This window comes from Callorhinus ursinus, unplaced genomic scaffold (genome assembly GCF_003265705.2).
Source record: "Callorhinus ursinus isolate GAN/ISIS: 27379988/994484 unplaced genomic scaffold, GSC_fseal_2.0 scaffold2, whole genome shotgun sequence".
Lineage (NCBI taxonomy): Eukaryota > Metazoa > Chordata > Mammalia > Carnivora > Otariidae > Callorhinus > Callorhinus ursinus.
Genome location: NW_027397064.1, coordinates 104,565,996 through 104,591,699, shown reverse-complemented (window position 1 = coordinate 104,591,699; position 25,704 = coordinate 104,565,996). Strand labels below are relative to the sequence as shown.

At 38.2% G+C, this 25,704-nt stretch overlaps 1 protein-coding gene across 1 annotated transcript in view; it reads right to left on the bottom strand.

Annotated features, from left to right (window-relative positions):
- CNTNAP5 (contactin associated protein family member 5) overlaps window positions 1–25,704 on the bottom strand; it is an 872,890-nt gene that overhangs the window by 466,712 nt on the left and 380,474 nt on the right. Inside the window, exon 5 of the mRNA XM_073885276.1 lies at window positions 12,068–12,271. Within this exon, the coding sequence (XP_073741377.1) occupies window positions 12,068–12,271 (204 nt within the window). The remainder of the gene's footprint in view (window positions 1–12,067; window positions 12,272–25,704) is intronic.

Here is a 25,704-nt window from a genome sequence, read left to right as displayed (position 1 = left end):
AAATACAGAGTTAAAAGACACACTCCCCTCCCTAAAAGTCTTAATGGAGTCTCTCAATAAGTAAATTGATAAAAAGTGTGCTGGTAGCATATAGTGTTTGGTGCCAGGAGCCAAACAAGTGCAGGGTAAGGAGCTGTGAATCTCCAGTAGAGCAGTGACAGGTCTGAGATTTGGCTGGAAGAAGGAGCGCCAACACAGCCAGGAGAAGCAGGTGCCAAGACTCGGAGGTGCAAGGAAACATGGCGGGGGAGTCCATGCAGCAGTATCATGATCATGCCAGCCTAGCTTATACCATCTAGGACTAATGCTACCAGCACACTTTTTTTTTATCAATTTACTTATTGAGAGACTCCATTAAGACTTTTAGGGAGGGGAGTGTGTGCGAAGTAACTGTGTATTTTATTTCCTTTTAAGCAATGGGCGTCTGGTGAATTAGTAAATCAGAGATTACCAACTCAAATTAACATTCGAGAAATTTATTAAGAACTCAAATCACACTGAGGATGAGAAGAGAGAGTCTTTAACTTTTTTTGTTTTTTGCTTTTTCTTATATAAAAAACATTATTTTGGCAGCTGCACGAAAATTTGATTAGAAGGCGAGGCTGGCTGTAAGACTAACAGTAATCTAGATGAAAGACCCAGGGCCTTAAGTAAAGAGAGGGAAGGAAGGATGGATTTCCAAGTGATAATATGGTGGTGGTCTCTCTTGGATATTGTCACTTGGATATTGGAGGGGCGGTGATAAAGGGAGACTCCCCTAAGGATGATCTCTAGGTTTTGTTTTTGCTTTTGTTTTTTTTTCCTTGTGCAGGTGGATGGACAATGGTACCAGTCATGAGACACACACAAGAGAGAAACTAGAACACCTCCCTCTCTCTTTCTCTTCACACAACATACACACACCACACACCCTTTATTTATAAAATAAAATTTGTCCAAGAGCTAACAAACTATTGAAGGAAACTTAGTGTGCCTTATAAACAGTTGGTTCTAGGTAATAAGCCAAGTAAAATTAATATTAGAGGTTTCACTTTGATGTGTGTCTCAATTTTCTTCTTAAAAGGAAAAAAGTCATTTAACAATTATTTCTTAACAATAAGTCAGAAACAAACATTTGAAAATGTAAATCCACTGTAAGTCACAGAAAGAAGAATAAAAGGAAAAGGAATCACATCCTTTCTCCCTACTTATTCATTCTATGTGCTGCTTTTGGTGGGTTTTAGTGATATACTGAGTACTTTCAGAGAGCCAATGAAAATGATTAAAACCAAATATTTAAATATTTTATATATTATTATTCCAGCTTCAGAAGACAAATTTAATTATAAATGGGTCAAAGTGACTATTTAACTTTTTGGATATAGTAATGAATCTTCCTCCCATCCCTGTTTCCAATATGCTAATCTTCTATATATTCCCTATAGCTAATCACTGTTATTAATGGCCTGTTTCTCCTTCCAGAAAAAAAAAAAATTAGGCACATGCAAGCCATATATACTTTATACATGTATATGTGTATGTATTTGTGTATATATACTTTATATGTACATATATACTTTATATATGCAATTTATAAATGCAATATATATGCATTTTACATATGCATATAGATGGCAATATATGCAATACTCTATATATGCAAATATATGTATTCTTTATTTCTCCTCATTTAATTTTTTACCCTAATGGTGAAATACAATGCACATTTTTATGGACCTTTTCATTTTCACTTAATCTATCCTAGGAATTTTCTTACATTAGTATATAAAAAGTTGTCTCATTCTTTTTTGCAGCTGCACAGTATTTATTGAATGAAACGTGTTATATGTATTAGCCAGTTTTCTATTGATAAATATTTAGGTAGTCTAACTATTGTTGATACCTAATACTGCTGATATACCTTGTATGTAGCCATCATTTTGTATGTGTGCAAGCCTTTCTGTCGCATGCTTTCTTAGGTAAGGAATGAACGGTCAAAAGTGTTCACCATTTGCAATTTTGACAGGCACTGCCAAATTGTCCCCTACAAAAGTTGTGCCTATTCAAACTCCTACCAGCAATTTATGAGAATGACTTTTCTCCACAGGCTTGTCTAGAAAATATGTTCAAGCTTTTGGAATTCTGCCTGTGTGATAGGCAAAAACAGTATATTTCTTAGCAGTTTTAATATACATTTCCCTTAAACTGAATGAGTTTGAAAATATTTTCATTTTATTTTTTATGATCTATCTCCTCATATTTCTTGCTTATTTTTTCTGTCATTTTCTTATTGATTTCTATTTAGTCCATTTTCTGTAACATTAATTGTGCCAATATCTTTTTGCTGTTGTCTTTTGCTTTTGCCTTTTTTCTTTGTTTTTTAATTCTAATTTTTTTTTTTATCATTCAGACATTCTTTTGCTGAAAAAGCCATCATTTTCTTTTTCTTTTATGGCTTATTTTATGGATTTGTGTTATAGTTTAACATGACCTCCCTTTCTGAGATCATTAAAGAATTCTCCCATTTTCTTGCACTTCACTTCATTTGGACTTTATTCTGGTATATGACATAAGGTAGAATTCTTCCTTTATTTTATCTCTTTAAATGGTTAACTATAGGGGGGCCTGGGTGGCTCAGTCGTTTAGCGTCTACCTTCGGCTCAGGTCATGATCCCAGGGTCCTGGGACCGAGCCCCACATCGGGCTCCCTGCTCAGCGGGTAGCCTCCTTCTCCCTCTCCCACTCCCCCTGCTTGTGTTCCCTCTCTCGCTGTGTCTCTCTCTCTGTCAAATAAATAAATAAAATCTTTAAAAAATAAATAAATGGTTAACTAGATGTCCCAAGTCCATTGTTTTTAAATCCTTGGGTGATTTCTTTAAGTTAACCAAGTGTATAATTTTCAAATATAATAAGAAACACTACTAAATTGGATGAATTGATTTGTTACATTGATCAGACTGAGGTTCAGTGTGCATGTATATTGGTGTCTTTAAATCCTAAAACTCCAAGAAGTAAATTTCCAAGTTGGCTGCTGCCCCCATATTCTACTTCCATCCACTGCCACCATCATCACCACATTCTTCATGCCTCAGAACATCTAGGCAGGAGGAAGCAGAGTCAGCATTCATAACCCCATCCACATCCTTAACAAGGTTAAAGTCGGCCTTCCTCTCCCACACCCTAACCTTGCCTCAGCAAGTTTGCTATTCCATCCAACAATCCCACTGATAATCTAAGATTCAGAGGAATGAATGTGTGTATCTTCTTAAATAAAAGGCAGCTACTTCCCTCTTACTGCATCTAATGAAAACATGAGCTTTAATTACCACTCTTACCTTTTCATGCAAAATAGGTTATGAAAATTTCATGAATATTTATAACAATTTTTGACCTTCCCTCAAAAGTGAATTAATATTGTTCCTTCTTTACATTGTTTACTTAATTTAGCCAAATCTTTTGTATTGCCCAGAAATAATGCAAAATAAAAATCCCACTATTATTATTGAAAAAAATATAAATCAGTAAGTATTGAGGGACTAAAAAAATGTTCATAACTTTTTATCTAGCACCAACATTCTGGAAGTCTCTTCTAAGAAAACAAACTGAATCATGGTGATTTCTTTTTCAAAATGTCTAATAATTTAAAAATTGGAAGTAAAGTCTGAACATTTGGAAAGAGAGGAAAATAATTAAACTTTGAATAAACTTAGGCAGAATCAGCAGATGGGATATTACGTAGACATCTATATGATACTTATAAAGTACTTATATAATTTCAAACATATACTCAGTAGTGATCACCATTTTTTGATAAAATTAAAAAGTAACAACTTATAAAAGGGATATTAAGTAGTTTACACCTTCTTGATTTAAATTATATAAAGGCAGGATAGAAAAGTACATATCAAAACTAAATCACAACTTTGGAAAAGAAACAAATAAGCACTATGTGAGAATAAACCAAAGAACGCACTTACTAAAATATGAACCGAAGCTTTCATTTTCTTTCTTTTTTGTTTTCTCTGTATTTATAGTGGGCATAACTATCTTTCATAATGGGAAAAATAAATAAACTTCATTAAAAACAAATTCGTTATCCTGCATAGCTGGTTCACTGAAAACTATATATGAGTGATGTGTAAATTATTGACTATCCCCTCCAGTTCAAGTTACTTTTTAATTAACAAAAAAATGGCAAATGTGAATGAATTTCACCCACTCCTCCATCAATTATCCCATGGTAACACTAGAAATCTTCTATTAAAACAAATGGAGTGAAAATTAGTTTGTTTAAACAATTAGGGAAACAGGGAATTTCTGAAATTCATCAAGAAGGATGTTTTGAATCGTATCTACACTAGGTGTTACTGTGAAGAAAGAAGAATGTTAGTTCTAGGAAATGTTCTATCTTACCTAGAAATGTTCATTATTAGAAATGAAGAAAAACTTAATTCTTGAGAGATTATCAAACTCCGTAACCTGAATTATATATCTCAAGTTTTACCTCAGTGGCAAGTGATATTCACCTACTCGCTTTAACTAGTTTCTAATTTCCTAAGGTAAGATAAAATTTCCCATGGACAACTGTAGAGGTCAAAGACAAAAATATGCAGAAGTTAGCTTTCCAGCCAGGAACATGTTAGGGGAAAAACAAAACAAAAAAAACAACACTTTTACTAATTAAATAAAAACTTGTTTTCATGTGATTTAAGATATAGTTAAAATGAAACAATGTAAATACTGCTCAAGGCCCTAAAGCACATAACAATTTTTACAGGAAGCTTGAAATGTTTCCAAAATATTTCTAACTTAATTTTTCATCTTTCTCCCCCATCAACATACTGTGGGTAAACATGTCAATTTCTTCACCCTTGGAACTAACATCTTCTGTCTAAGGACATACATATCACAGCGTTTTCACCCAAAAGTCTTCTTTGATTAGATCTTCTTGCTTGGTCTTATCTGAACAATTCAAACATGGATGTCACTTTAACTTTCTCAATCTTTGAACTTCAGATAGCCTGAACAAAAGGGAATGGGAACTCTTGTTTAAGATTGTATTTCAGCAAAAAGTCACTTGTGGAAAGGCCTTCATTTACAATTAATGAAATAGGTGGGCACTCATATGGAAGTCCCCAATGCCTGACTTCATCTGACCTTCAGAACTAACCTTTCCACTTGTAATTTTTCAGATTATCAACATTGGTATTCACATATTATTAAGCATCTCACATAAAGTGAGCACTTTATTTACGTTGTTTCAATTCTTCATGAACAAAACCCTACAAAAAGTGTTGTGTCAAAGAAGCCACATGACTTACTCAAGAAAACAAAGAATTAGGGTGACAATCAAGCTCTATCTGACTCCAACACTAATATTCTCACCACTACCTTACTGAGAAAAAATTATACTCCCACTCACCCTCGTTTCTTACCTTCTGAACATCTGCATCCCACCATACATACATGTATGTTATGTAGCTTAGCTTAGCAGGAATGAAGAGTCTCAGGAAAGAATTCGATGGATGGAAAGCAGAGAGTTGTAGAAAAGAAGAATGGGGCAATGCTAAAGGAGAAGCATAGGCTTTAGAATGAGAAGGCAAATTTCAACTCCATGGGTTACCCAGTATTGTAAAGACCCTTGCTTGGAAAGATGCAGGGCTAATGAATATTCTCCCATATGCCCAAATGAGACTTTCTGGAAAAAAAATCAGAAACTAACTGTAAGCAACATGATTCCAGTGGGCTTGACACTCAAACCAGAACAAATCTTTATGTATCATTAAAACAATGAAACATAAGTCTTTAGTTAGGAAATTTATAAATCTCATTCAATAAAACACTCTCTAGATTTATGGGTGGTTGCTCAAGTCCAGACTCTAATTTGTATCCATCTTCTGTGACTTCATTACCTTAAAAATATGCTATCTCAATACAGTTATGGTATATGGTTTTGGTAGCATAGAATCATATACTTTAAGTTAATATTACAAAGTTAAAATCTAAATAGAAATCATTATTTTACCACGTTGAGAACTCCCTGAAATCAGGGACTGGTAAATCAACTTTTAACTCCCTGAGGCTAGTTCAGCACCTGACTTAACGTACTTGTTCAACAGATTCCTGTTACATTAATAACAAAAGTAATGAAAAATGGGGTGCACCTTGATCTCCTGACACTTTGAAACACTGGAATTCCTTTACTATTTTTATAATAAAATGTCCATTTAAGTCAGGGTTCATCCATAAAGCATTTCTGGGCTCCTCTCCCCCACTCCATTGTCACAGCTTAACCATGAACATGGACTTCATGATATTTAATATGTAATTGTTTTATAAAGGTTTAGAACATTTTAATTATTAATGTCAGGACATTGGGGTAGGCCTGGAGGAGGTTCCAACCCCAGGTCTACAATAATGGAATTATGTGATCTTGGGCAACTGACTGCACATCACTGACCATCAGTTCCTTCACCTGTAAAATGGGTTTGGATATAGTTTGTAGGACTGTCATGTGACTTTAAATGGAATACATATTTAATATATCTAGTATAGTGCTTAAGTGCAGGCTCTTTTTTTTAAGATTTTATTTATTTATTTGACAGAGAGACACAATGAGAGAAAGAATACAAGGAGGGGGAGTGGGAGAGGGAGAAGCAGGCTTCCCGCAGAGCAGGGAGCCCGATGCCGGGCTTGATCCTAGAACTCTGGGATCATGACCTGAGTGGAAGGCAGACACTTAATGACTGAGCCACCCAGGCGCCCCGAGTGCAGGCTCTTGAAAAACAGTAGCACTCAAAATATCTTCCATAGTATTCAGTACAAACTCAGAAACACGTTAAACATTTTATACATATGTGTGGGTTGGCTCATTCAAATGTATTTCAAAAGAGCTAATGTCAATGTCCATTTGACTTTTTGGAGAATGTGCAATTCTTTCACCAGTATCTCAAGATATCACAATGAGTTGATTATTCACTCAACTGCTTTGGCCTCTGCATCCTATGCTTGCCTCCCCAAGGGCATTGCTGTGCATGTGTTTATGCTATTCCTGGATTCTCACTTTACTACAGCTGTACTCATTGCAGTTGCACATTCTGCCTCAGTTCAAAGGCACTGAACTCTTGTAAGGATGAATGACCTACATGTACTATTGATGTCTTGCTTAGTTCTTACAACAGTTTCCCAGTCATGTAATATCTGCTCTTTGATTCTCCCACCTGCATGTATGGGTTAGTGCCGTTGGAATTCTGCAGAGGTCAGACTATCACAGGTGGTGTGAATGAGGTGTGTTACAAAGTGAGAAGAGGAACGGACTAAGAAAAGAAATCTCTTTCCCATTAGTACTTCTAGAAAAAAAAATCGTTTTTCTTCCCTAAGAAATTAATTAAATGGGAATGACCTAGGTCGGTTTCACCATAGAATTGACCTCCCCAAGTCAGCCACAGAAGGGGTAATTGGCAATGAATCAGTCAGAAAAGAGCATCACTTACGAAGAACCACAGCCAATATGGATCCAAAGGCCAGCCTCGGCAACTGGCCATGGTGCTGAACCCCTCCACTCCTAGAATTGCTGAATTGTAACGTCAGATTATATAAGGGACACACACTGGATAATTGTCACTAAAGGACGCACCGCTGGAGTGTCCATGGGATCTGGGAAGGGAAAAATTACCTCTTCATTGGCCTAGCACCATCCTTTAGCCCACTAACTTGTATTCTCAGATTCTTCCTCCCTTCTTCCTTCTCTCTCCCTCTTCCTCTCCTTTCTCCCTCCCTCTCGCCCCCTCTCTCCTTCCCCTTTTTCCTTCCCTCCCTCCCTCTCTCTCTCTGCTTCTTTCCTTCTCTCCTTCTCTCCCCTCCATTCCTTCCCTCCCTCTTTCTCTTTCTCTCACTCTTCCTGTCTCTCCCTCCTTCCCTCCCTCCCTCTCTGCCTCTCACTCCCCCTGCCTCCCTCCCCTCCTCTTCACATGCCTTTCTTCCTTCCTTCTTTCCTTCCATTATTGATTCATTTCTTTAAAAAAATTTAAAAAATAAAAGATAAACATAAGCCAATCAGAGAAAGACAATTACATGATTTCACTCATACATGGAACTTAAGAAACAAAACAGATGAACATAGGGGAAGGGAGGGTAAAATAAAATAAGATGCAATCAGAGAGGGAGACAAACCATAAGAGACTCTTAACTCTAGGAAACAGAGGGTTGCTGGAGGGGAGGTGGGTGGGGGGATGGGGTAACTGGGGGATGGACATTAAGGAGGGCACATGATGTAATGGGCACTGGGTGTTATACACAACTGATGAATCACTAAACTCTACCTCTGAAACTAATAATACAGTATAAGTTAATTAATTGATTTTAAATAAAATTTAAAAAAAGATAAACATGATCGTGGATAATATGAACTCTTTCCATTTTGGAAGCTGTGTGGCAACATGGAAAGAACATGAATTTTGTATAATATGTAAAATTTCATATAAATAATTAAGAAAAAAACATTTGAAAAACATGCCAAAATGTTAATAGGAGAAATGACTGAATTATAGGATTTCAGTTGACTTCTTTTCTTTTCCTTCAATATAATTACCTTTGTTTTTTTTTCTTCAGGTTTTCTAAAACTGACATATTTTATAACCTGAAGAAAATAGTAAAAAATAATTAGATATAGCTACATTTTAATAGTGGCCATACCTAATAGCTAGCTGTGTAAATTGAAAGAGTGATTTATCCTTTATGAGACTAATATTCCTTATAGGTAATCTGGGGCTAATATTTACTTACCTATTAGGGCTGCTTTGAGGATTGGACAGGATACTAACATATTGTGGGTATTCTGTAAATATCAGGGCTCCATCATAGGAGAGAGAGAGAGTCTCATGGGGAAGTCAGGAGCACAGTCTTGGGGGTGAGCAAGCCCAACAGTAATAATGTGTATTGTGTCAGGCCCTGATATTTGAGATGGAAACCCATTTTTACATTGTACTCATTTTACCTTGAGTACCTATATTAGGTGGGTGCTTTACTAAATTCTGGAACTACAGCAATGAACAAATCTTATCTTTCCCTTGTGCAACCTACATTACAGATTTTCTATTATGAGAAAATCACAACAATTATCATCCTCCTTTCCTCTTAGTGCTTTCAGAGAGATCTGTTAGCTCTTTCTGAGGTATGAAGGGCTAAAGAACTGATATGTGGCAGCATCTCCCTAGAGAAAAAACACGAAAATTGGTACTAATCTTCAAGAAACCTGGGTGGCTGCTTCAAACAGGTAAGTACAGGGAACACTCAAATCCACAACATTTCATTTTCCAAGCAGATGAAGAAATTCTCAAACTGTAGAATACTGAAAGAACATATTCTTACTACTGAATCATTCACTAAATGAGGTTTTACTTTGTCACCACCATGATTAGAAATACAGTGAACGTGGAATCTGGGGGAAAAAAAAAACAAAAACTTTTCTTTTCCATGTATCACAGTAAGGAGCAAGTCTTATTCATTTTATATACCATTTCTTTTTTTTAACTTTTTTTATTTTATTATATTCTGTTAATCACCATACATTACATCATTAGTTTTTGATGTAGCGTTCCATGATTCATTGTTTGCGTATAACATCCAGTGCTCCATTCAGTATGTTCCCTCCTTAATACCCATCAACAGGCTAACCCATCCCCCCACCCCTGTCACCTCTAGAACCCTCGGTTTGTTTCTCAGAGTCCATAGTCTTTCATGGTTCATCTCCCCCACCCACTCCCCCCTTCATTTTTTCCCTTCCTACTATCTTCTTCTTTTTTTTTTTTTAACATATAATATATTATTTGTTTCAGAGGTACGGGTCTGTAATTCAACAGTCTTAACACAATTCACAGCACTCACCATAGCACATACCCTCCCCAGTGTCTATCACCCAGCCACCCCATCCCTCCCACCCTCCACCACTCCAGCAACCCTCAGTTTGTTTCCTGAGATGAAGAATTCTTGATATCAGTGAGATCATATGATACATGTCTTTCTCTGATTGATTTATTTCTCTCATATACCATTTCTTTTCAGGAAGACTGGCATATGGGACATTCAGATCTTTTTTTGTTGAATAAATGAGGAATATTAAGAGCCTCGCTTTTTGCTATTTCATTATATTTACTTCTGACGTAGAATATTCATTTATATTATTTTTGGTTTTCATGTCCATGCTCTGCAAGATAGTTATTCCTTAGCCCCAGATTATACATAAGTAAACAGAGACTTCTGGGTCATGTGACTTTCCCCATAACAAATATCTAGCACAAGTCTGCAATTAAAATAGATCTGATGCATGAACACACCTCCTCCTTTCCTTCATGAAATACTGTGAGTGAAACTGGTTTACAACATTGGATTGTGTATGTTGGAACAGAGCTTTGGAAGGGGAATGGCATATCTAATTTGGAATATAAATGACAGTAATTGGCAGATTCAGTATAACTAGTAGAAGACACCTGTTCTGCTATTGACAAGTAACAGTAACTTCCCTCACAATGCACAATGCTCTCTGAGCCATATGCAGTTCCAGGACTGCACTCCATTCATCCATATCCCCTTCCTGAAAATTGAAGGCCAGCTAATGAACTGATGCATTTTTCCTGAATATTTGTATGCTCACACTTCAGATAATTCATTGATAAGTTGCTTCTTTAGGTATGTTAATACAATTAATCAGGTCATTAGCAAATCATCTTACTACTCTCTTCTGGATAAAATTCTGCTTCTAAAGATGCCTTTGATGTATATTTAATCTAATGCATTAGACGTCAATTTTATGAATTAAACTTGGGATTCCAGATGTTCTCTCTGCCAATATTCACCATGGTGGTTAAGAAGATACTCAGAAATGCCTCAAAATAAAGACTTATGTTGTTTGGCTTTTGAGGTGAGTCCACACTAATCTTCATTCTTATGTCTCTCCTTCTAATTGTGAAAATGTGTTTATCTGAGATTTTTTTCAGTTTTCCATGCAACTTAAACTTACAAACTCAGTTCTGCTATGATTGTCTTTCTTTACTTTGATAGCAAATACTTAGCGACAATTCTCTTCCACAAGTACAATATTCACTCCTAATACTAACAAATATCAATGAGAGGCAGGGAATCATTCTCATAAGGAATGGAACTTCCTTTTTCTTCAACTTGGGTGCTCTTTCTCTTTCTTTCTCTCTTGTTTCTTTTGCTGTGGAAGAGCTTTTTGGTTTGCCTTTGCACCTTTGGGAATTCTGCCCCCTGCACTCAGCACTTGGTTCACTCTTCCTTCAAAAGTACCTTTGAGGATTCAAAGGAGGCTGAGCCCTTCTCTCTCTTTTCCTGGGATAAGAAGTTGATTACAATGAAATTATAATGATGGCCTACCTGTGGTGAGGCAGGCCATGCTGGGTGTCCTAAATACACAGGAGGCAGGACATTGTACTAATTTAGCTGGCATTTGGCAAGTCTAGGGCTCAACCTGGCATAGCCAGGGCACTTAAAGGAAACAGTGTTTCCCTTAAAAAGACATGGGAATGCCCCAAAACTTAGACTTAGACTTAGACTTTCCCACTATACATATAACCCTCTCTCTCCTTAACCAAAATAATAATAATAATAATAATAATAATAACAATAATAAACAAATAAAAACAAAAAAATAAACTAAATGAATTAAAATGCCTCTTCTCTATTTTTCTCTTGGGACTGAACTTTCATAAATGTACCAATCAGAATAGATTGTGATTCTATTCATTAAAATATGTGTGCATGTGTGTTAAACTTGCTCACGTTAAATCGTATTAAAAGAGATAAACAGATAAATAGGTAGCTAGATAAATATATATGAGCTTGTAGTGATCCCTACTTACCAATATTATCTAGTTAGAAAGAATGCCATCTATGGCTTAACTATTTCACAAATGTTTATTTGTTCTTCTTCAATATGTAAAAGGAGAAAATGTCACTTAGTTTGTATTTCAGTGACTTCCACCTGACACACAAGAGCGATATGAAACTGTGACCCACCACAAAATAGAATTCCTGATAGCTCAACATGGAAAGGAACAAAACCAGACCCTACCCAAGTTGAGGTGCAGGGCAAGCCTCCCCTTCTGGAGCTCCAGGGTGATGTGGTCTCCACGTTGACCTTCTCCATGGAACAGAACCCCATCTCCTTGCATGCTCTTGAACTTCAGAGAGATCACATCTTTGAGAGTGCTCATCAGCTTCTGATTGAACCTATACAGAAGGGAGCTTCGGCCATCAAAGTCAGCAACATCTGATTCTGGGAACAGGGAGAGAAAGAGAGAAAGAGAGGGACAGGGAGAGAGAGATCAGTGAATATTCTCATAATTGCTCTTACTGCTTCTCATCTTTGTTGTTCTCCAATTTATAGGAATGTTCTTGACATTTGGAAGGTCCCACCTCAACAGAAAGCATATACTCTAGACCAAACCTAATTAGACTTAGGGGGATTAAAACCCCTCATTAGTGATATGTCATATTTTGCTTGAGGGGACAGGGTAAGAATACCACAAGTACCTATATCAGACTCTATGGTGCCAGATGCCTGGTAGTAATAATCTTTCATGATTTATCTTCATTATTAATTTGTTCTGATAGTTGGAGCCACTTGATCCCTTAATCTCAGGTTCAAGGTTAGAGATGAAAAAATATAGTCTATTATTCCACATCTAACTGAATAGCACTGACTTCATAGAACCTGTGTTGAGAGAGATTCTGAGGTCTTCTCTGAGTTCAGTGGAAAAGAATGTGCAGTAAAGGAAGACTGCTGTTCATATAGGGAGGACAAATACATGGCATGCTTACCATCCCTGCCTTATCCTGTGTTAGTGATATATATCATTTTATTTTTATATATAAAAATGTTCAATTATTATTTTTAAAGCAGAAAAAAGAGAAAGTCAAGTAATTGTGATCTAAATCAACTTATTTAGTGGATATGTATAAACATATCTGAAAATTTCATGCCAAAATATTAGCAGAGATTCTCACCTCACCAAAGAATATATAGAGATGGCATGTAAGTATATGAAAAGATGCTCCACATCATATGTTATTAAGAAAATGCAAATTAAAACAATAAGGAGATACCACTGTATACCTATTTAAATGGCCTAAATATGGAACACTGACAACAAAAATTGCTGGCTAGGGTGTGGAGTAACAGGAACTCTCATTCATTCATGGTAGGGATGCAAAATGGAGCAGCCGCTTTGGAAGACAATTTGGTGGTTTCTTACAAAACTAAACATATTCTTACCGTACTATCCAGCAACCTAACTGCTTGGTATTTACACAAAGGAGTTGAAAACTTATGTTCACACAAAAATCTGCACATGGATGTTTATAACAGCTTTATTCATAATTGCCAAGTCTTGGAAGCAACCAAGATGTCCTTTAGTAGGTGGATGTAAAAATAAACTGGTACATCAAGACAGTGGAGTATTATTCAGCACTAAAAAGAAATGAGCTAGCAAGCCATGAGAAAACATGAACAAAACTTAAGTGGATATTACCAAGTAAAAGACACCAATCTGAAAAGGCTACTATTTGATTCCAATGACACAATGTTCTAGAAAAAGCAAAATTATGGGGACAGTAAAAAGATCAGTGGTTGCCTGAGTTGGGGAAGGGAAGGATGAACTGATGGAGCACAGAGGATTTATAGGGCACGGGAAAAATGAAGGGGGGGAAATTGGAGGGAAAGATGAACCATGAGAGACTATGGACTCTGAGAAACAAACTGATGGTTCTAGAGGGGAAGGGGTGGGGGAATGGGTTAACCTGGTGATGAGTATTAAAGAGGGCACCTATTGAATGGAGCACTAGGTGTTATATGCAAACCATGAATCATGGAACGCTACATCAAAAACTAATGATGTAATGTATAGTGATTAACATAACATAATATAATTTTAAAAAAAAGACAAGACTCTGTATGATATTATAATGATGGAGATACCATGTCATTATACATTTGTCCAATCACATAAAATATACAACACCAGTGAACCATAATATAAATTATGAACTTTAGGTGATTACGATGTTATGGAACCTGGACTGGATCGCCCGACAGAAGAACAAAGTGGCACCGGGAGATCTTGGAGGATAAGAGGTTTATTTAACGCTGGCAGGCTCAGAGGAGAGTGATCTCCAAAAGTCTGAGCCCCGAGCACAAACAAAGGGGGCAGTTTATACACTTCTACTTCCACATACTTGGTAGTTTTGGTACCTGCAGGAAGCAGAGCAGCGAGAAGAACCCAGAAGAGCCCCGGGGGAAGGACTGGAACTCTCTCGCTGGCTCGGTGGCCATTTTAGGACACAGATTTTCTTTTTCAATGATATGTCAGTGTAGGTTAATCAGTTGTAGTAAATTTTCCACTCTAGTGGGGAATGCTGATAATAAGGGAGGCTCTGCATATGGAAGCAGGGCGGTATGCAGGAAATCTACATACCTAATTTTTCTGTGAATTTAAAACTGTTCTAAAAAAAGTAAGCCTTTACAAATCAGTTAATAGATACTCTATTTGGGAGGTGTTCTATGTTGTTTTCACATTATTTCTCCCATTTTTTTAATTATAAAAACTTTTACAAAGAACTTTTATTGCTTTTATAATAGAGAAAATGTAAAGCTATTTAATATAACTTGAAACAGACTTATTATATACCATCTTATGTAGGTGGGACAGTGGTGAATGGGTATATGGAGGAGGCAGGATTAGTCTTATTTGAAATCAAGTACTCAGAAAATCTCAATTTTTCAGTATTCACCAAGCAATTAAAATGCTCAGCTTGAACATACACAATAAGTTAAGTATATTATTTTGGCCAAATTCAAGCTGCCCAAATTGAAACATTCTTTGTGAAGCCAAAATTCTGAAATGAAAGTAAAAATGAAATCATACTTTTACTGTAATTAGTTTTAAAATGCAATTTCACATTTATTCCTATGGAACAAAGTGATTCTAACCAAAAGGTTGCTGATGACTCTTTAGACCCTAAAAAGAAATACTCCAGATGCAGAGAGGTTTTCACCAATTCCCACTTCCCTTAGTCCCCTCCCATACCACCCAATCACTACTCTTACACATGCCCCCTGAATTCAACTCCTACCCAACCAGATGGAGGCTATAGACAAAAACCTGTGATCAATCATGGAATAATGAGAGTCATAGTGTAGATAAGGTCATGGATTTTAAACTATGGTCGTCATAGCTTGTTAGCTGATTCACTTTGGGCAACTCTATTTCTCTGAGACTTGATTTCCTCATCTGTAAAATGGAGTAATTAACAACCTTTAGAGAAGACTGTGGTAAGAGTTAAGTCTGATAACACATATAAAGCGATAATACATACCATGATGCCATCATGTCTGGCACATTGTTTGTGTTAAATCAATAATAGATGGTAGGGGTGTTAGTAGTGACTGAGATAACTGGAGGGACTTGAGTTCCTAACCAGTACAACCTGGTGGCTGACACTCCACCTTCTCACCCAAAATGGTGCGATTCCACTTTTTGTGATTCAATGGATTACTGCCCAGGGGATGCTAAGTGTGCCCCAACTTTCCTTTTCTGTCATATTTCAGCTTCTCACACTCTAGTTGAAATTCTTTGTGTATTCAGGGTGCATATATTATAAATTTATGTTCTCTTCTTATTGTTCCCTTCTGTTACTGCACCAGACTCCAGGTTAGGAACTGGGTCCTTAGGAACTTTGGTGTTGAACGAGTAGACATGACACATACTATTTATGGACAGCCAAGCTAATATGACTTTTGAGCTAAAACTAGAGGTCACACCCAGTGCTATGGAAATAGAGAACTGAAACACTGTATTGTCTATGAGTGTGGGACAAATGCTTTCATGAATAAATGTGGAATGTGTTATTGCTTTGAAGACACACCTCATGCCTTATGTCTCAGCCTACAGTGCCCAGGCTCTTCCTCTCTCCACTCCAGGGCCCTACACACCCCTCTCCTGATCCATCATGGCATTAATGACCTACATTTCACTCCCTCAAATGTCTAGCTAATCTAGTGACTTAGTGAAGTGTTGATGACCTAGGTTACCTCAAAGAAAATACATCTCCATATTGCCGTGAAACCTAAAGCTAACAGAAGCAATTGACAAACAGAAACAACAAAAACATTGTTGAAGTCTAACAGCCCCAGGTTTCCATTATAGTCTTGCTATTTACTAGCAGGAGGACTTGTGGCAACGTTCTTGATTTCTTTCGGCTTCAGTATTCCTATCTGTGCAACAGAGCTAAGAGAAGCTCACCCTACAAAGTCGTGGTGAGAATTACATAAACTGTACTTGGAAATGTAGAATCACTCAGTATTTCACCACCCTCCATCCATCATTAATCCAAAGGCATTACTACAGTGGTAAAGATTTGTGCATTGCCAGATAAAGATGATATGAAGAACATGGTTTGATCTGGTGTCTGTCATATCACACTGAGCAGGTATGCATTCAAGCTTACATCATCACTTGCCACATTCTTAAAATAGCCTCATAACTGCCCTCCCTGATTCAACGTTTGCTACCTCCCTCTGACCATTCTCTCATCCTCATAAAACATAAATAACATCACACATGGCCTTCGCTAAAGCTCTTCAGTGAACTCTCTTTACACTAAGAATTAAATTCTCTCTCCCATGATCTGGCTTTCCTGCTTTCCCACCTCATCTTTTACTTCCCTCCCCAACCCTGACTCCCCTTTATGCACAGTGTATTTTCAATGTGTGTGCATGTGCAATGTGGTGGTTAATCCAGACAACATATGCAGAGCACATATCAGGAGCCCTGTAATGGTGTAATTTTTTTTTCCACATGTGAACTTACTTAATGTCAATCAACTTATGAGGAACATAATATTATTATTCTAATTTTGCAAATGAAGAAACTATGGTTCAAAGAGGTGAGGAAGTATGAAGTTAGCAACTGTCAGAGGCTGGATTCCAACCTGTCCCATCTGACTTAACCTGTTCTGTGTGTGCTGAGCACTTTCACGAGGGCTGCCCCCTTTTGCATGAGGCTCTGATGTTCAGCTCTCAGGCAGGTGGTTGGCCTTTCCTAACAGGTTCCTCCCATTAGCTAGTCTCTCTTAAACACCCTGCTACTTCATAATTCACCTCCCAACTCTCAAGAATTTGATTCTTGGTTGTTTCCCGATGTGTTCATAGTCCAGCTCTCCAGCATGACAGCGCCTCCCACAGGGGCAGGGGCCAGAGGTGTATTAACCACTTCATTAATTCAGAGCCCCACACAGGGCCCAGAACATTATGCTGTCCAGAAACACCTGTGAAATGAGTTAGTGACCCAGTAAGTAACCTGTGCCCAAAGGTAATACTACTGATTGTCCCCTGACTTCCTGCCACATCACCTGCCCCCAAATTTGAAGAGCCTGGTTGCAAAATCACACACTCAGCCACCTGGGACATGATGCCTACAGGACCCACATATACATGCTCACTGGTGAAAAGGTGAGAGGCCCCCTTTAGAAAGCAAAGAATTGGTCTGGTGGAGAGTGGAAGCTTTCCTCCTAAGACCACCAACAGCTAATGAGAGAAAAATTTTGCCAATCTGAGGGAACTCAGGCAAACACCCTGAACCTTTATAATATGGGGTCACACCCAAAATGCATCAACCATTTCTCAGAAGGAGAAACAGGGGGTTAAAAAAGAAAAAAATATATTTATAAAAGAATTAAAACCTTTCTCAGCTGAATCCTTAATACTTCCTCCCGGTATGGAGCTGTGTGAAGTACCCAGCATTCCCAATTTCACTTGGATAAGCAGATTTCAAATGAAAATAATAAAGGCCCATATTTTTAAATTGTGGCTGTTAAGAAAAACAATTCTATTATATGCTGCTTTTTTCTTTTTAGATCTTATTATAACTGCTTTGTCTCGATTCTCTCATTCAGCACTTTCAGGACTTAGTTTGTGGTGTGGAGTCTGGTTATGGACATGAACACCTTCTTTGTGTCTTACAAGCAACTTGAAAGAAGATTCTCTTTAAAAATAAGAAGAAAAGAAAAGAAAGCAAAGAAGAGAAAATAAAGAAAAGAAAAAAAGAAAAGAAATAAAATGAAGTGTGTTGGAAGGTGTGTAGAGATAGATCCTCTTTGGCAGGTGGAAAAGTGTGTAATTACCTCAGAATATAGTTTTAAGGGCACCAAGAAAGTAACTAACAAATCTAAATGTATCTTCCTGTTCTTTATCGCTGCCTCTCTATACCACCCATAGAGATTTCTTATTCTGGATGAAGTAATCCATTGTCTAGGGGAATAAAGGAACAAATTAGCACACATTGCCTGATTTAATGCTCTTAACAGTCCTGCAAAGTCCATATTTTGTTCCCATTTGTAACATGGGGAAACCAAAGCACAGAAAGATTATGTACCTTGCCCAAAGGCATACACATGTGAACTTACTTAATGCCAGTTGGGAATGAGTTGTGTGACACAGAAACCATCAATGTTTCCTCTTAAAAGTAGGGGGTTGGTGTGAGAACTACATGAAATTTACATCTCATACCTAATGAGAATGTACATGACTTTGTACACTGAGCCTTAAGCATGCACTGGGGAGAATGTATGCCTATGGGGATGTGTGTATAAGAAAAGAGATGCCAATTTTTTTAAAGATTTTATTTATTTTTTTGAGAAAGAGAGAGAGCTTGTGGCACAAGAGAACACAAGCAGGGGGAGGGGAACAGGGAGATGGAGAAGCAGAGTCCCCATTGAGCAGGGAGCCTGATATGGGACTCCATCTCAGGACTCCAGGATTATGACCTGAGCCGAAGGCAGATGCTTAACTGACTGAGCCACCCAGGCGCCCAGGAGATGCCAATTTAAAACGAAGATAATGTTAAGTAGGAAATTTTCTTTTCTTTAAAAGTTGATATGAATTTCCCTGTGGTCCCTGCTCTTCTGCACTTCCTCTTTCACTCAGAGACCAAGTTTACTAAGAGCAGTGCTTTCTTAAGAGGGCCAGGGAAACCACACAAATATCTGAGAGGCTTTTTTAGAGTAGAAATGCATTGCTCTCCCCACCCTCATTATCTCCACTAAGTTCAAGTCCCCTATCCTAGTCTATTTCTGTGGTCTCATTTCAGTAAGACACACTTGTATTCAAAATTTGTTGAACCCCTTCAACATGGCAGTGCCCGTGTTCAGCACAGGTAGACAGTGATAAACTCCATAGAAGTCCCTGCTCTCAAGGGCTAAACTAAGAAACAGCAAACAGGCAATCACATATCCCTGGGAAGAGGGTAAGCACTTTGTGCTGGGGTTTCCCAAAGGAGGGATGCCTAGCCCTCTCTAGGAGGAGACAATGCTACTCCCGAGTCCTGAGGGCTGAGTGAAGATCAGGCAGGTGACGTGTGGAGATAGGGCATTGCCAGCAGAGGGAAGGAGCTGTCTGTGTGAGGCATGGAGAAGACATTGGGTCAGATCTAAGATCTGCAAGGATTCAGGTTTGTTGGCAGACTAGCTCTAGCAGTGTGCTCTCTGCACCAGCAGCCTTGGTATCACCAGAAGCTTGTTAGGAGTTTCAGGTTTTCAGACCTCACCACAGGCCAATGGAATCAGAAACTCTGGGCATGGGACCCAGAAATCTGAGTTGTCTTGAGCCCTTTAGGTGATTCTAATGCCAGCTGATGTCTGAGGAGCTCTGTGCCAAAGCACAGAATCTCAGGCAGTAGGGACAGAGTCAGGGCTTTTATGATGGAGCATCCTGTTAAAAATAATACGGGTTTTGGGCGTCTGGGTGGCTCAGTTGGTTAAGCGACTGCCTTCGGCTCAGGTCATGATCCTGGAGTCCCGGGATCGAGTCCCACATCGGGCTCCCTGCTCAGCAGGGAGTCGGCTTCTCCCTCTGACCCTCTTCCCTCTCATGCTCTCTGTCTCATTCTCTCTTTCTCAAATAAATAAAATCTTTAAACAAAAATAATATGGGTTTCAATGTGGCCCTGAGGTCAATGGAGAAATAACTGTCAAAGTATTTTTAGGTATGGAAAGTGTATGGCCAGTTCTGGTTTTTAGAACAAACTCTGTTTTTTTGAAAGATCATCTGTATTGTTTGGTCAGTCCGCATTCCAGTCCTGGCTACCCATACCACCCCTCCCCAGCGGAGTTACCCAATTACTTCTTTCAGCATTTCTTATTTCATCAACAATGCTAGCTAGAACACAGCTGTTAGATATTTACTTCCCGGAGTGGACAATTTCTTCCTCTTTCTCAAAATCAATGTTTAGGATCTCATTATCGTGAATTCAATTCAACTCAATTTGTAGTTCTTTAAGGTGGTTATACATTGGCAGATTTCTCTAGAATATGAAGGAAAGCCCAGTTGGGGACCTAAAAAGTCTTCAGGATGAGGTCCTACAGCTCACAAAGCTCTCGTTTTAGGTCAAGATAAAACCAGCACACACTCCCCTCCATCCCAGTGGTGCTGAGAAATGCCAGTGCTGGCTGACGTCCCACTGGGCCCATAATTGCTGATCCAGCTGTCATAGCTTGTTTTCTGAGAAAGACAGAGTTCTGGAGGCATACTCTGGCATATTTGATGAATGTTGGTAGCTTGTCAACAATCCAGCTAAAACAAGGGCTCCACTGAATAAAAGATTCCAAGCTAGAATCCCCAAGTGAGCTGAGAAGGATTCTGGCATGGGCCCGTGACACAGACTCTATTTTCTCACAGACAGGAAAGCCCCAACTCAAAGTTGACAGGACAAACCAGCAATTCACCCTGAGACAATTAGTCCCACTCAGACTCTTTGGTTGTTCACAGTAAACATGATTTTCATACAATTACAGTATGAAGCTTAACTCATGATACATTATATAAGAAAAATTATTATTATTCAGACTATACACTTGCACTGAGGACTCCAGGGCTTTGGCTAGCAATCCACAAACCACAAAGGTTTCCACAAGCGGCTCAAGTTTACACAGATCTTCCACCAATCCTGACTTTCCCAGGCCTTATCAGAAGCTCCTGATAGGGGCGCCTGGGTGGCTCAGTCCTTAAGTGTCTGCCTTTGGCTCAGGTCATGATCCCAGGGTCCTGGGATCGAGCCCCACATCAGACTCCTTGCTCAGCGGGAGGCCTGCTTCTCCCTCTCTCACTCCCCCTGCTTGTGTTCTCTCTCTCTCGCTGTGTCTCTCTGTCAAATAAATAAATACAATCTTTAAAAAAAAAAAAGCTCCTGATAACCTCAGATGAACTATGAAAGCAATGTCAGTTTCCAAAGTTAGCGCTGACAACCCCCAAGAATCGCTTTCCTTATGGAACTTCTGACATTTCTATGTATGATAGCAGGGAATACACAGAATAGATCTCAAGAAGACAACATGAAAAACAGTCATAGTACAAAAAAAAAAAAAAAAAGGCAAAACTTTGAATTCCAATCCTAACTTTAGCAGATAGAATTTTTAGCTCTGACAGTCAGATGTGCCTTTTTAAAATGCCTAGTTTTTTTTTGGATATCTTAGACATGTCGACAGCTCTGAGCACACTTAACATTTGTAGTTCAACTGGACTGTTCGCTAACTCCAAAGATTAGGCCCAAATAAAGTAATTATTTTAAAGAACTTTCTACTAATTAGTAGAGACCCAATAGCAATAATAATAATGATAATGATTATCACAATAATGATAATAATGATAATTATTCAATAACCCGCTAAAAGCATTATAAATTCTGATAAGACATAATGATAATAATAATGATGATAATTATCATCATTATTATTATTATTATAAATAAATAGGACTGGTGGCTTAGTCCATTAATTGTCTGCCTTTGGCTCAGGTCATAATCCCAGAGTCTTGGGATGAAGCCCCATGTCGGGCTCCCTGCTCAGTGGGGAACCTGCTTCTACCTCTGCCCCTCACCCTGCTCTCAAGGTCTCTTTCACTCTCTCTCAAATAAATAAATAACATTTATTTAAAAAATAAAAAATAGTAGATATTCTTTGATTTACTTTTTCTTAAATTCACTGGCACATATTGGTCATATTTTGCTCCTTTTGGTCACTATGCAGAGCTATGAGATGCAAATAATTGAGACATAAGTTGTTCTCTCCAGGGACTCAGACACAGTATCATGAAAGCCCAAGACATGAATTTTTTTTTTTTAAAGATTTTATTTATTTGAGAGAGAGAGAATGACAGATAGAAAGCACGAGAGGGAAGAGGGTCAGAGGGAGAAGCAGACTCCCCGTTGAGCAGGAAGCCCGATGTGGGACTCGATCCCGGGACTCCAGGATCATGACCTGAGCCGAAGGCAGTCGCTTAACCAACTGAGCCACCCGGGCACCCCCAAGACATGAATTGTTTTGGTGGAGAAAGAAGTGATAAAGGAAAACATAATTATGGCCCCTATACCTTGTTGCCCAAGTAAGGACTTGTGGGACTTTAAGGAAACATTGGGTAATTCAGCTGGGACAACAGCATGGACCAGGACTAAGTAGAACCAGCTGGAACATGGGGTCACCCCAAGTAAAAGGCATAGGGAGGCCATGTGAAGTGGCAGGTCACAGCCACTGAGGTGCAACATGTTAATGGAAAGTTTTGTTAAAGGAGTACTGCTTCACAAATCTTTTTCACAAGGTCCCAGAAGGAATGATCAAGGCAAAGGCTAATCAGAGCATCCAGCCCTTGTTGTGCAAATAGCATAACACAATTATGAGCTGTGTCCTCACCTTACAGATCATCAATAATCTTCAGCCACAACGCACAAATGTTCCCTGTGAAAGGGTCTTTGTGCAATGAGACACGTTTACATTGGAGTGTCAAAATTGGAGAAAAGAGCTGCTATTTCCCACCCTAAAACAAGCTGGTATTTTTTTCTAAAATAAGATTTACCACAGTTTCAATTTAGCGGGTTATTGAATACTCCTTGCTAATGATTCTACCTGGGTACAATCTGTGAAAGTGAGCGCGAGGAGGTCAGTGCAGGGAACAAACCACTCCAGTGACCACTTGGACAGAGTAAATAAAAATTAAAAAAATTAATTAAAACAACAAAAAACAAACAAACAAAAACTGTAGGAGGCAAGTCCTTGATGTTTTTGAGGAAAACTACTGCTGCATAAAACGGTTGATCTCACTATTAGTTCATTTTGCCACTTAAGGTTCCTTTAAAATCACAACCATTAGCATCCGGGTACCAGGAATCTGAGCCATACACTCAAGTCAAAGCACACAGGGAGCAGCAGAACATCAATTCATCAGGAAAGATCGTTAGCTGAGGATTTCCCCTCCTTTGCTAGCCTTATAAAACACTTGGTTTCCTCAACCTCCATGTTTAGAAGCATGTTTTGCCTTTTGTAGCAACTAAAAATCCTGAATTCCTCTAGGGCAGGGATTGTTTTGTTTGTTTCTATACTCCAAAGCCTAGCAGAGAGGGGGGCTACTGAGTAATGTTCACCTTCTGTTGAAAGACTTTTAAGATCTTCAATCAATAAGAAAATTTATTCCAGATTTATCAGAAAAGTTGACTTAAAGTAGAATATCACTGTGTTTTTGAGTTAATGTGTTCTTACTGCAGATATATGCGTATGTTGGTCTCTTCACAGAAGAGATTTTATTTTATTTTATTTTATTTTGGTTATTCTTCTATGAACTAAGAGAAAAGAAGAAGTTGACTAACTCAAATTTTTAGACCTTTCTGGGGCCCAATTTCCTCTGCTATAGAATGAAAGAATTGCAATGAGAGATCATGGAGGTCTCCAAGACTGGGGTCTCCAAGCCCTTAGGCCTGACTGCTGTCAATCCTGTCCCCTCCAGGGTTTGCATAGCTATAAACCTGGCCTTTTGAGGTCCCCTGTGATATGGGCCTTAACATGCCAAAGATGAAATTTACTACTTTGTGGCCTCTACCATTTATGACAAATGACTCCAGATCATAACAACAACAAAGTGAGCAGCTGAAGGCCGGGATGACAAAGAGATTTATTTAGGGAAAGAGAATACAACTTCAGCTCTGAGGCTGATGAATTTTGGATGACACCACTTGGCCATAATTAACCAAATAGGGGCAAAGTCTTTTTTTGTGTGGAAGGAGACAACTTGAGTTATAAAATAACGGTTGTAATTTTTAATGAAATTGGGAAGCCTGACAGATCATTATGTCTTATCAGAATTTATAATGCTTTTTAAAATTAATTAGCTTCCCATATGGAAAAGAATTCAAGTAGAAGCCCCCAGACAAAGTCCGTATAACCTAAAGTCACCAGATGGCCTGATGAGGGTATATAAAAAAAATTTACCTCTTTCCTCTGAGGTACAGGTGGAATGTGGTCCTGAATAAGAGGGGAAAGGAAAAATGGAGAGAAGTGTGGTGACCAGTGTAAATACAGATAAAGATAATGATGATCATAGCTAATACTTTTTGAATGCTTATCATATGCCAAGCACTCTTTCAAGCAATTTGGATATAGAAATAAGCATTATTTTTACCTCTCTTTTCATTAAAAAGGAAGCTGTGTCCACAGAAGACCCAAGATTGTTCAGGATTATGCAACCAGTATGTGATAAAGCTAAGTTTGCATCTCTGGTGGTGAGTATACCCATACATCTAATATTATTGTATACTATCTTTAATAGTGTCTATATTTCATTTTAAATCCTTAAAGTTTGTAATCACAGGCATGAAAATGACAACATAGATAGAGAATGAAGTGACTCTCATAGTTAGAAGAGGAATTTGAGAATAGGGATTTAAATTCTGGCTCCATATAACAATCACCCAGGAATAGCAAAAAATCACTTTTGCTGGGCCTCTACCCAGAGATTATGCCTTAGTTAGTGTTTAGAAACAGCATATCCCCCAGGTGATTCTTATGTAAAGTTAAGTTTGAGAATGCAGGTAAGGGGTAAAGAAGTAAGGAGCTCCTGGACTGGGCAGTAGCTAAACTCTGTCCCTGGACATTTTAGCTACGTATGCTCAGGAATTGAGGGTTGCTCACTTTGGGCATTGTGAATAAAGCAACAATATGGGCATTAGGAGACTAAATATGATGCTTTCCTTCTAATAAGATTTTCCCATGTCATATGACTAAATTCTTTCAGATACATACTGAAAAGCCCAAGGATATAGGAACAGTACAGAACCAGGTTCAAAACCTGTCTCAGAAGCCCACTGGTTGTGCCATTTTGGGGAAGTTGTTCATTCAATAAATTCAATTGCTATTAATTTAAATGGGCCTCATTCTGTGCTATGAATAGTTATGTAAGTAGATATGGCCCTTGATCTTATGGAGCTTGAAAACTAGTAGGTGAGACAGGTAATTCACAATGAAATACACTTGTAAATAGCTACTAGATATCTATATCGATCTATTTCTATCTTTTTCTCTCTTTCTCTCTTTCTCTGTGTGTGTATATGTATGTATTCATTCTATATGGTAAATGTTTGTATCTCCCCAAAATGCATATATTGAAACATTATCTCCAGTGTGATGATATTTGGAGGTGGAATTTTGGGGAGGTGATTAAACAATGGGATTAGTGCTCTTATAAAAGAGAGGCACAGAGTTCCCTTATCCCTTCTGCCATGAGAAGACAGCCATTTATGAACTAGGAAGTGAGACCTCACCAGACACCACATTTGTTAAGCCTAGATCTTGGACTTTCCAACCTCCAAAACTGTGAGAAATAAATGTCCATTCTTT